Source organism: Pseudonaja textilis, chromosome 10 (assembly GCF_049901715.1).
Source record: "Pseudonaja textilis isolate UNSWEBS1 chromosome 10, rPseTex1.2, whole genome shotgun sequence".
Classification (NCBI taxonomy): Eukaryota; Metazoa; Chordata; class Lepidosauria; order Squamata; family Elapidae; genus Pseudonaja; species Pseudonaja textilis.
This window is the reverse complement of record NC_141999.1, coordinates 24,177,941-24,189,970: the sequence shown is the minus strand read 5'-3', so window position 1 is coordinate 24,189,970 and position 12,030 is coordinate 24,177,941. Positions and strand designations below refer to the sequence as shown.

Below are 12,030 nucleotides of genomic sequence, written 5' to 3'. Positions count from 1 at the left end.
CACACACACAAAATGAGACAACTTTTATTAGAAAGGGTTTTTTTCCCTCCCCCACTCCAAACCGAAATCCGAGGGGCTGAAATCAACCCATGAAACGACAGGAAGTCAGGCAGGAACGAATGCGTTGCTCAAATCCTGCGGTGGAAAAACAAGTTATACCGCAGAAAGTATAGATCGCATGAAAAGAGGAATGTTACTTGGAAAAAACACACAACTGCTTTGTGTAAGTAAGACAGACAGTTTGACTGGCAAGAAAGGGGCTAAGGCAAGGGGTGTGCAAACCCTTGGCAACTTTTAAAAGGGCTTCTTCCGGAATTCTCCAACCAGCAACTTTTTAAGATGCTGTGGGCTTCAATTCCCAGAATTCCTCAGCCAGCTGTGCTAGAATCCTGGGAGTTGGAAGTCCACAAGTCTTAAAAGTTGCCAAGGTTGGACACCTTCGAGGCTCTTCAGATCACTGACGGGCTAGCTGTTTTTTTGGTTTTTGTTTTACTTGCGTGGCGTTTCCAACAGGAAATGCTCAGAAACTGCATCCTGTTCCATTACTTCTCCCATGTTTACATCGCCAAATTCAAGGATGCTTTCCATTTTGAAAGAAAGGAGCGTGCACCACCCAGAGATTTCTGGTGAGATTTTAAAAATAAAAATCCAGATTTTTTTTTTAAAAAGTCCCCCTTTTCTCAGAACAAGAAAGAAAAAAGGGGTAGGGGAGTAGGAAACTTACGACCCCTTGTCCACTCTGGGGGATCAAGGACTGGCTTTTTTGCACCGACTATTTTAAAGCCGTGCTTGGTTTCAAGAGACAATCTGGACCGAGCAGAAGGCCAATGGTTGGCGGTGCCCAACCGCTGTTCTGAGGAGGGAAAGAAACCCACCCTGTTGTGGTTAGCTGGCAGCAGGTGAGGACGGCCGAGGAGAGCGAGGACTCAGATGAGGGGCCAGGACCATCAGGGAGTGGACTGCTGCCTTCAGAGATTGGGGGCTGGCAGCAACGACGAGTAGGTTGCCGAGGAGCCCGTGCCAAGTGCGTGTGCATGCAGGATTGCTCGAAAGAAAGAGCAGCTACAACAGCACGGGCAACTCAGGAGTAAGGTTGCAAGGTAAGGGCCCCTCCTTCAAGAAGATAAAAGCCAGCTGTGAAAGGAACATACTTTGCAGAAGACAAAAACGTTTTGAAACTCCAGCCTCGTGGACATTCCAGTATCCTGAGTTTGTATTTGAAGATTCTTATATTGCAAATTATTTCTTGCCTGTTATCTTTTGGCAAGTCTCTCACAGTTTGGCAAGGCTTGTGCTTATCGCAGCTAATTATTTTGTAAAAGCATTACAAGGTTTCTGTTCTTTTGGGATGGTGTTTGATTTGTCAGAAAAGAGCGTGGGTCAGAACACACCCCTTCCGAATCTTTCACTTATTTAAGGCCCCCCCATCCCATCCCAATGGCAGGAAGGCCAATTTTGGATCTTCTCCCTCCGCCATTTTGGTTTGGCGGTTCCCACCAGCGGGGGAGACAGCCACACTCCACGCAACCTTCGTGGTAGATCCACTTCCAGAGCTCCAAGGAGAACCCGCCCCTCTTCCACAGCTTTGCAATCCTCTCTGCCTCTTGGGCCACAGCCGTCGCCTCCCAAGAAACCAGCGCCATCGTTTTCATCCCAGCCACGTCCACGTCCACGTCTGGTAGAACCGAGGAGACCTTCCGAAGGTTGGAAGAACCTCCGTCCGCCTTAGAGGGCCAGGTATTCCGCCAGGAAGGCAGCCAGGATCTTACTCAGGTTTTCCACGGTGGGGCGGTCCAGGTTGGCTTCGGTGTCCTCCAGGGTGTGCCAGACCTTGGGGAACGGGGTGGCGATGAGGTGGAGGACTGGGACGCCTAAGTCAGAAATAAATACAGAAAAAAAACACAAATAGGAAGGTGCTTCGGATAGCCACCAGGGAAGACTGGATGCAGAAGTTGGCGGCAATGGCAAAATGGACTAGCGTGCTCGAAGAAAAGAACTTAAGTACGCTTGTTTCTCTAGAAAGAGTCTCTACAAAGAGTGCAGAGAAGAGCAACAAAGGTGATTAGGGGCCTGGAGGCTAAAATATATGAAGAACGGTTGCAGGAATTGGGTCTCTGTAGTTTAATAAAAAAGCGGAGACAGGATAGCAGCGTTCCAGTATTTGAGGGGCTGCCCCAAAGAAGAGGGAGTCAAGCTATTCTCCAAAGCACCAAAGAAGGCAACGGGGCAGTGGTGGGATTCAATTTTTTTTTAACTACCGGTTCTGTGGGCGTGGCTTGGTGGGCGTGGCAGGGGAAGGATATACCGCAAAATCCCCCTTCCCTCCTCACCCCACTAACCTGCTTTCCAGCTCTGTTCTCCCGGGCAGGGTAACCAAAGGAGACCCAGCCGATCAGCTGGGACTCGAGAGGTGGAGCGTAGATGGGGGTGGGGCCAGTCAGAAATGGGATTTGCTGGTTCTCCGAACTACTCAAAATTTCCGCTACCGGTTCTCCAGAACTGGAGAATCACCTCTAGAACGGTGTGTGTGTGTCTCTGTGTGTATGTCAAAGGGGATTGGGGGCTGGGAACGTACCTCTCCTGAGGAAGGGGGCATGGTCATCTTCGACAGAGCCGTACAGGGACCCTCTGTGGAAATACAGCTGTTCCTGGGAATGAGATTGGAGCAGTCCAAGGCGGTGCAGCCGTTTTTCTACAGAACGCAAAGCAGGGATTAGCCAAAGAGTCTCCTTGCACCCAGGTCTGCTTGCCTACAAGGGGCTATTCTGGCTATTGAGCCAGGACTGCATTCCTGCAAGTTCAGGACAATCTTACCATGTTTCCCTGAAAATAAGACCGGGTCCTATATTAATTTTTGCTCCAAAAGATACATTAGGACTTATTTTCCAGTTGAGTCTTATTTTGGGGGGTGAAATACGGGGCACCAAATGCATCCGTCCAGCTAACAATCTTAACTGGGGCTTATTTTCGGGGCATTTTTATAATTACGAACATCCTGAAAAATGCTTAGGGCTTATTTTCCAGTTGAGTCTTATTTTCAGGGAAACAGGGTACTTACAATCACACGTGTTGACCGGAGTTGCACAGGGGGAAAATACGGTTCTAAGTGCAGCCATCTGGCTGACAATCTTAACCAGGGCTGATTTGAGTGTAGGGTTTATATTACGAGCATCCTGAAAAATCATGCTTAGGGCTTATTTTCCAATTGGGTCTTATTTTCAGGGAGACAGGGTACTTACAATCACACTTGTTGACCAGAGTTGCACAGCGAAGAGCTTGTTAAGGGAATCGTGCGTAATTTTTACGACTCTTTTGGCCACGTCGTTAAATGAATCACTGCAACCGTTAACTGAATCTTGCGGTCGTTAAACAAATCTGACTCCCCCACCCCCAACTGACTTTGCCGGGCACCAAATAGCGACCATGTGACCCCCAGAGATCCTATGGTAAATGCCAAGCACCCAAATTCTGACCCCACGGCCGTGCGGATGCTACGGCGGTTGTAAGTGCGAGGACCGATGGTACGTCACTTGTTTTCAGGGTTGTCTTAATTGCAAACGTGTCGCTAAGCAAAGGATTTGCAAGCCGAGAACTGCCTGTCCCTGAGGTAGAGGCCTGGCTGAGGTCCTGCTACATTCTCTCACTTGCAAATTTCATTCTCCCATGGCACGGATGATGCTGGTAACGAAACCTTTGCGTGGGAATCAGGAAATGCCTGTAAACTTCTGCTAACTCAGTTTCTGGATCTTACCGAGGCTAATAAGCCTCTCGAACCAACCGGATGTTGCAAGGAAGTGATTTTGAAAGGATGGCTGAGGGGCGCCCAAGAGATCCAGCAAAACGAAGAGAGACTGCAAGGGAAAAAATATATATATATATAAATTGCCGGTTTTCTAAAGTTAAGATGAGTGGCTCCAACTCCCAGAGTTCTCCAGCCAACATAATTTAGGATGGACAGACCTCAACTCCCAGAATTCCCCAGTCAGCATGCTTTAAGATGGGTGGACTTCAATTCCCAGAATTCCCCAGCCAGCATAGTTTAGGATGGATGGATTTCAAGTCGTGGACTTCCTCAGCCAGCATGCTTTCAGACAGGTAGACTCCAACTCCCAGAATTCCTCAATCAGTGTGCTTTAAGGTGAGTGGACTTCAACTCCCAGAATTCCCCAGAAAGCTTCCCTTAAGATGAATGGACTTTAACTCCCAGAATTCCCCAGCCAGCATGCTTTAAGGTGGGTGGACTTCAATTCCCACAATTCCCTAGCCAGCATGCTTTAAAGTGAGCAGACTTCAACTCCCAGAATTCCCCAAAAAGCTTCCTTTAAGATGGAAGGACTTCAATTCCCAGAATTCCCAACCAGCATGCTTTAAAGGGAGCAGACTTCAACTCCCAGAATTCCCCAGTAGCTTGCTTTAAGGTGGGTGGACTTCAATTCCCAGAATTCCCTAGTCTGCATGCCAACCAGATTGCACAAGGCGGAACTGGTTGGATCCTCAATGATGTCACCTGAGATGATAATGATGTCACCTGCCCCAGGTGACAAAGAGTTCACCTGCTTGATGACCTCATCATGGCTTCTACTTCTGATTTCTATCCACATTATCCACTCCCAGAGGGAGAGAGAAAGAGGGACTCACTATCGCCTGGAGGTGAGTGATGCCCCGCTGATGTGGGGTCTTGCCCATGTGCTCAGCTAGGTGTCGGGCCCCATAGAGGGAATCTGTCTCACTCCACTCGCGGAAGGCTTCTTCCCCATCAAAGAAGAGCAGCTGCAGGGTTATTTTCGAAGCCTGAAACCACAAAGGAAGTGGATTAAGTTGTGTGTTGTGGCCACAAAGTCACAAAAGAGGATCAACAGCCATCTCAACTTGGCCGCTTTAAGACCTACGGACGTCAAGATTCAAGGAAGATCGAGAAAGGTACAGGATTCATCGAGAACCATCGCAATTTGATAAGATACTACAAGGTCCAGAGGAGAAATTGATTTTAAAAATTATATCATTATCTGTTGGAATATAAGATGGAAGAGGAGAGGGTTAAAGAAACGACGATGGGTTGAGCGAAAAATTTTGGCTACGTGAGAGAATTGGAGAAATGGGGAAAAAAATGTGGGATAAGAATTATAAATTGACGATGTCGGCAGCATCTAGAGAAAATTTATACAAAATGTGCTACAGATGGCACCTACCCCCTGCTAGATTAGCAAAAATGTTCCCAAACAGATCATCTGAATGTTGGAAATTCAAACAAATTCAACAAATTGAATTCAACAAATTCAAGGAACATATTACCATGTGTGGTGGACATGCCCTGTAGCAAGAAAATACTGGATAAGGACAAAAAAAGTGGATAGAAGAAATAATTAAACAACAAATTGAACTAAGACCGATGACTTTTCTATTAGGTATAATAATGGGAAACTATGTTAAGAAAACAGAATATCTAATGCGACATCTATTAACAGGAGCAAGAATAACTTATGCACAAAATTGGAAAAAAGATAGTGTGCCACTAGGGGAAAATGTGATAAAAAAAGATACTAGAGCAGTGGTGGCTAACCTTTTTGGGCTCCCATGCTGAAAATTGCGTGCGTGTTCGCGTGCCAGGACCCAGAAGCCAATGTGCGCAGCCCCCTGTACCTGCACTGCGCATGCACACATCTCCCAGCTAATTTTTGGCCCGTTTGAGGCGTTTTTCGGCCTCCCAGAGGATTGAGGGAAGCCTCTGCAGCCTCAGGAGGCCGAAAAATGGGGAGGCTGAAAATCAGCTGGGAGGTGCGCGCATGCGCAGTGCAGGTAAGTTTTCTGGGGCTCATGTGCCCACACAAATGGCTCTGCGTGCCACAGGTTCGCCATCACGGTACTAAGAGTGTGCCGAGATGGGTAAGTTGACCATGGAGATAAAAGATAGAGAGGAAACGGATTATTATTTGACGTGGACTACATTGTATGATTAGCTAAATAACAGATACAGAGATGAATAGAGGAGATGACAATAGGATAATAAGGCAAAGGGTATAGTGCACAAAGATAGGTTAAGGAATATAGACAAATGTAAAAGTATGTATACCATCACGGAAGTGTTGCAATGAATGGAAATGTTGTATATAAGAAAAATTGTTTAACAAAAATTATTTAATTTTTTTTTAAAAAAGACCTGCGGACTTCAACTCCCAGAATTCCCCAGCCAGCATGCCAACCAGATTGCACTAGAGGGAACTGGTCGAAGCCCCAATGATGTCACCTGCTTGATCAGGTCATAGCTGATCATCCTGCCCAGGTCATAGCTGGCTGGGGAATTCTGGGAGTGGAAGTCCGCAGGTCTTAAAATGGCCGCGGTTGGGGATTTATTCATCTAAATCCATCTCTTAGGTTCCTAATACCCGTGGCAAATATTTTGCAGGTAGTTTTCTCAGGAAATGCAATTTTATCTTTTGGCCAACTTTTTCTTGCCCAATTCCAAACTTCCTTGTTTTTTTTTTAAATGTGCAAATTTTAAAAATCAACATTTTGCAGGCCATGGAAGCCTGTACAATACTTTGGGGGAAAAATAAAGAAATGCAATTTATTTCTGCATTGAAAAGCATCTCACCCCAAACAGACGGCAAGGATGATAAACGTCACCCTGCCAGCTCTAACCTCTAGTCTCTACTCCCTCCTCCTGACACTTTCCCAGCTTCCCACCTTGACCGTCTCACCTGCTCTTTGGCCTTCCGGAGCCGTTGGTCCAACGCGGTGGCTAGTTCCAGCAGGATGGCGCAGGGCACGGCTGAATCGGTGGCCCCCACGAAAACCCGTCCGTGCTTGTCTCGGGGGAAGTATTTGGAGTCGTAGTGGCAGGCGAAAACCAGGCGCCAGGTGGCCGCGGGGTCCAGCGTGGCCACCACGTTGGCAAAGCTAACCGTGCCGTGCGGAGTCCGGTCTTTGAAAGCATCCAATTCCACCTGCCAAGAAGCCTTCAGGGCCTTTAGCCGTTCCGTGATGAACTCGAGAGAAACCGGGGGAAAAAACAAAACATCAGGACCAGCTAAGTCGCTTAGTCAAGTTTCTCGTCCTCTCTGAGTGATAATGCAAGTAGTCCTCGGCTTATGGCCACAAATGAGCCACACATTTATGGCCAGTTGTTCAGTGAGCTTTGGCCCCATTGTATAACCTTTCTTGCTGTCGTGAACACCACTGTCGTTAAGTGAATCCAGCTTCCCCGTTGACTTTGCTCATCGGAATGGTCGCAAAGGGGAACCACAGGATCCTGAGACGTTGCAACCGTCATAAATATGAGTTGGTGGCCAAGAGTTTGAATTTTGATCGCGTGACCGTGTGGGAAGCCGCAACAGTCACAAGCGTGAAAAACAGCCTTAAGTCAGTGCTGGTGTAACTTCGGTCACTAAATGAACCATTGTAAGTCAAGGACTACCTGTATATAAATTTAGTATAACTCAAAATGCCAAGCAACCATGCTAGAAGCTTCTAAAGATAATAAAAATGTTATTTTCCTGCGACAGCATATTCTCCGACGAGCTTTCTGGATGCTGTCTGCCATTTTTAAAAATTCCTTTTAATCCCTTTAAAAACCACTTTTACTTGGGGAGCCTCAAGACACATAAAATGTGGTATACAAAATACTGAATAAATAAATTATTGAGCAGGGCGCTCATATGTGTCTCTCTCAGGATCTGGCCAAAGATGTATTTTAGTTGCATATCTTCTATCTATATAAAAGCAAAATGCCCCTCAAGCATCATCCCAAAATCTCCAGAACCGTAAAGCCTACAAACTTAAAATTTGGCACGTATCTTCCTCTTGGCTTCTAGATGCTCACTAAGGAAGGATTTTTCCAAATGACCATCAGAGTATTAATATTTCCTATATTATTATTATTATTAACACGCTCTGATGCTAAGGAGCTCTACTCCCCCTCCCCACCTGAAATCTATTCCTAATGCAAAACCCAAGCAGAGGAGCCGAGTTTCGGTTTCAGAGCAGAAAGCAGTTTTAGTACATAACAGTTGAGCTAAGCCACGCCCAGGCTCCTTGCTGTCTCCTTCTTGCTCACACAGCAAGTACTGCTTCAGTTTCCAAACAGCCCTCAACTCTCTCACTCCTCACCTGAAAAGAAATATGTTCCAACTGCAGTTGAGCTAAGCCATGCCCAGGCTCCTTGCTGTCTCCTTGCTCACACAGCAAATACTGTTTCAGTTTCCAAACAGTCCTCAACTCTCTCACACGCTGACAGGACGCTAGCCAGGTGAATACCGATGGATGCTGGTAGGCAGAGGCACAATTTTTTCCCTTATTTTCCTCCCCCAAAACCAAGCCCCACCACATAGTTTCATAGCGAAGCACACGGGTATCGAGCTAGTATTCATATACGCAGCAACATTTGAAGGACAGAATCCAGGTGCAAAATGTCACGGTGGGTACCAACTCACCTGCCGTATCCTGACGTTGCCAGAGCTGCCTGAATACCTCTCCACCAACATGGGCTGCAGGTAAGTCGTCCAAAGGCGTTGCAAATCCAGCTGGGACGTCAGATGTTTTAACTGGTTGCTGGACAAACTTCGAGGTTTATGGATCAGCTGTGGGAAGGAGACCACCATTTATTTATTCCTCACTTATGGGAGCATTTCAAAGCAGCCGTATGGGTTTTGTGTTCCTCCGAAGGCCGCCTTGGCAACTTGAAGATGGATGGATCAACTCCCAGAATTCCCCAGTTCAACACGTCAGTGGACTTTAAGATGGGGGGACTTCAACTCCCAGAATTCCCTGGCTTAGTAGGTGAATGAACTTTAAGATAGGTAGTCTTCAACTCCCAGAATTTCCCAGCCAGCATGCCAGTGAATTTTAAGATGGGGGGACTTCAACTCCCAGAATTCCCTAGCTGGCATACTATACCAAGCCCCCCTTCACTGGCCCATTTGACTTTTCATTCCTTTTTTATTTTTATTTTTGGCCAAGGGTCCTTGTGTGCCCTGGTTGACTTCGATCTGCATTGTTGGAAATGCCCCAAATGCATTTTCTGTGGTGGCCGTGAAGGGCTAAAGCAGGGGTCTCCAACCCTGGCCACTTTAAGCGTGGTGGATTTCAACTCCCAGAATTCCCCAGCCAATTCTCCCCCAATTCTCGGAGTTGAAGTCCGCCAGGCTTAAAGTGGCCAAGGTTGGAGACCCCTGGGCTATAGTATACTAACCTGCACCTTCATGTCTTAATGTGGGCAGAGAGTTGGCAGGGCTGTGGGGCACCATCGATGGCCTTAATCTGGCCTCAGTGGGGTCTGCCAGCTCTTCTTATCTTCCTGGGCAGCTGAGAAACGGGGCTCCGATCCATAGGGTTTCGCAGGGGGTTGGACTAGAAGACCTCCAAGGTCCCTCTTCCAACTCTGTTCTATTTTTCTCTCTCTTTCCTTTGGGGCAGAGGAAGAGGAGCCCAACGATTGGGGGGGTTGGACTAGATGACCTCCAAAATCTCTCTTCCAACTCTGTTATTCTATTTTTTCTCTCTCTTTCCTTTGCGGCGAAGGAAGAGGAGCCCACCAATAGGGGGAGGTTGGACTAGATGACCTCCAAGATCTCTCTTCCAACTCTGTTAATCTGTATCTGTAAGCTCGGCTGCCCTGCTCCTTCTTCCTCCCCCCGCCCCCGGGGGTGGCTTCCAACTCCTGGAGGCACAGCAGCCCCGATGCCAGGCTAGGCGGCCCAACCTGGCATCCCAGACCGCCCCCCCCCGCCTGAGATCCGATCCTGGCTTGCCGGTCCGTTTTCCTCTCGTTAAGGCAGAGCGCGGAGCCCGGTGTAGGGAGGGTCTGCTTAGGCGGGGAGGGGGGGTTGGACTAGATGATCTCCAAGATCCCTTCCAACTTTGATGACCTGACCTTTGTCCACCTGACTGCGCCTTATGGGGGATTGTGGTCCCCCACTGAGGCACTGTTGGGTACCTGGGAGCGAGGGAGCTTTCAGCCGGGCCAGGACACCCCCCCCCCGCCCCTCCCAGCCTTACCCGGCCCGCCTACCTGGCTGCCCGGCTCCGCTGGCTGCTCGGCTCCCGGCTGCCCGTTCCAGAGGAGGCAGAGCCCCAGCGCGCAGCCCACCGCCGCCAGCCCCAGCGGGAGCGCCCAGCGCCGGAGGAAGCGCCGGATCGGGCGCCGCTGGGGGCCCGCGGAGAGAGCCCCGAGCTCCGCCATCCCGCGCCCGTCCGGGAGCCCCCCGCCCGCCCGGCTCCTGCGCGGCCCCTTCCGCATGGCCGGAGCCGACCTGGCCGGGAATGGGCGGGGGAGCGCCTCGACCGGGCCGGGAGGTCCGCGCCTGGCCACGCCCCCAGCGGGCTGGGCCAATCCGAGGCTGCGGAGGGAAAGGGGCGCGGCTTCGGGGGACCGCCCCCTTCCTGGGGAAGGCCACATGGGCAGAGTCGGCGGATTCGGACGGGCGGGGGAGCGGAGCGGCGCCTGGAGGGGCGGGGGGAGGTTGCTCTTAATTTGATAGGACTACAGGTCCCATCGCTCCCGGCGGAGGGGAGGGGAGGGGAGGGGAGGGAAGGAGAGGAAGTGGAGGAAGGAAGGGAGGGAAGGAGGGAGGGAAGGAGGAGGGCTGGAGGGAGGAAAGAGAGGAGGAAGGAAAAGGAGGAAGGAAAAGGGGGAGGAAGGGGGAAAAGGGAGGGAGGAAAGTGGGAGGGAAAGAGGAAGGAGGAAGGAAGGAAAAGGGAGGGAGGGAGGGAGGAAGGGGAAGGGAAGGAAGGGAAAGGAAGTCGAGGAAGGAAGGGAGGGAAGGAGGAGGGGAAGGAAAAGAGGGGCTGGAGGGAGGAAGGAAAAGGAGGAAGGAAAAGAGGGCTGGAGGGAGGAAAGAGGGGAGGAAGGGAGGAAAAGAGAGGAGGGAAAAGGGAGGAAGGAAGGAAAGTGGTGAAGAAGGGAGGAAAAGAGGAAGGAAGGAAAAGTGGGAGGGAGGAAAAAGGGGAGGAATGAAGGAAAGTGGGGAGGGAGAGAAAGAGGAAGGAAGGAAGGAAGGAAGGAAGGAAGGAAGGAAGGAAGGAAGGAAGGAAAAAAAAGAGGAAGGGAGAGAGGAATAGGCACCTTGACTGCAATCCCAAAACATCCGGTATACCAACTGAACTCCATTGGCGTTGACACATTCACAGTCAATTGCAAAAGGCAGCTTTGCTCCAAAGATCACGTGCTGATCCCTCTAAGACCACCAGGCATTCACATCTGCCTATCCCAGGTTGTTGGGAAGGACTCGATACAAGTGACAAATCCAGTCTCAAGATCTGGCTGACTGGGCGAACAACTGTCATAAGAATAATACTTTAATATATTTAATATTGTGCATCAACAAAAACAAATACTTAGAGAGATGACATCCACAACAACTATGGCCTTAAAAACAGGAAAGAAGGCTATCCCGACCCTATCAACTACGTTGACAGCCACCCCACCAACATCTCAAAAAACTATCGAGGAGTCTTTAATAGGGGAAAAGCAGCCCAATGTCCCCAATATTAATATACAAACTTCCATATTAGCCTTGCAGGAAGCTATATCTAAAATGCAAGAAATGATGATTAATAATCACAAGGAAACTAGAGCAGATATAAGTGAATTGAAAGATGAGATGGGGAAAATGAAGGCTGAAATGAAAGCGGATATAGCGAAGGTGGAGGGTAAGATAGGGTCTCTACAGCAGGCCATGGAGAGAAACGAAGTGAAAATAAAAGATATAGAGAGTAGAACAACACGCATGGAGTCTAACTTTGAAAGGATGGATGAGGAATTTAAAAATGTACTTAGAGAAACGGAAGACTCTCTGATCCACCTCGAGATGGACAAAGCAATGGCGTATTTAAGATTCCAGAATGTGGCGGAAGCCAAAAATGAAGAATTGGAACATTTGATGGCAGAAATATTGGCTGAATGGCTAGGAAAGGAAAAAGATGATCTAATTAAAGAGTTTGATGAGGTATATAGGGTTAGCACAAGCTACGCCAGGCGTAACAACTGTCCAAGAGAAATTCATATCTGCTTCTCTAGGAGATGTCTGAGGGATT

At 48.8% G+C, this 12,030-nt stretch overlaps 1 protein-coding gene across 1 annotated transcript; it reads right to left on the bottom strand.

Annotated features, from left to right (window-relative positions):
• Positions 1 to 8: 8 nt before the first annotated feature.
• On the bottom strand, positions 9 to 10,298 carry QPCTL (glutaminyl-peptide cyclotransferase like). The gene is made up of 7 exons (XM_026715504.2): positions 10,007 to 10,298; positions 8,430 to 8,576; positions 6,699 to 6,986; positions 4,639 to 4,791; positions 3,752 to 3,851; positions 2,576 to 2,692; positions 9 to 1,871 (listed from the first exon to the last, which is right to left on the bottom strand). Exons 1-7 carry the CDS (start codon positions 10,232 to 10,234, stop codon positions 1,726 to 1,728), a joined length of 1,179 nt encoding a protein of 392 aa, XP_026571289.2. The 5' UTR covers positions 10,235 to 10,298; the 3' UTR covers positions 9 to 1,725.
• Positions 10,299 to 12,030: the final 1,732 nt, after the last annotated feature.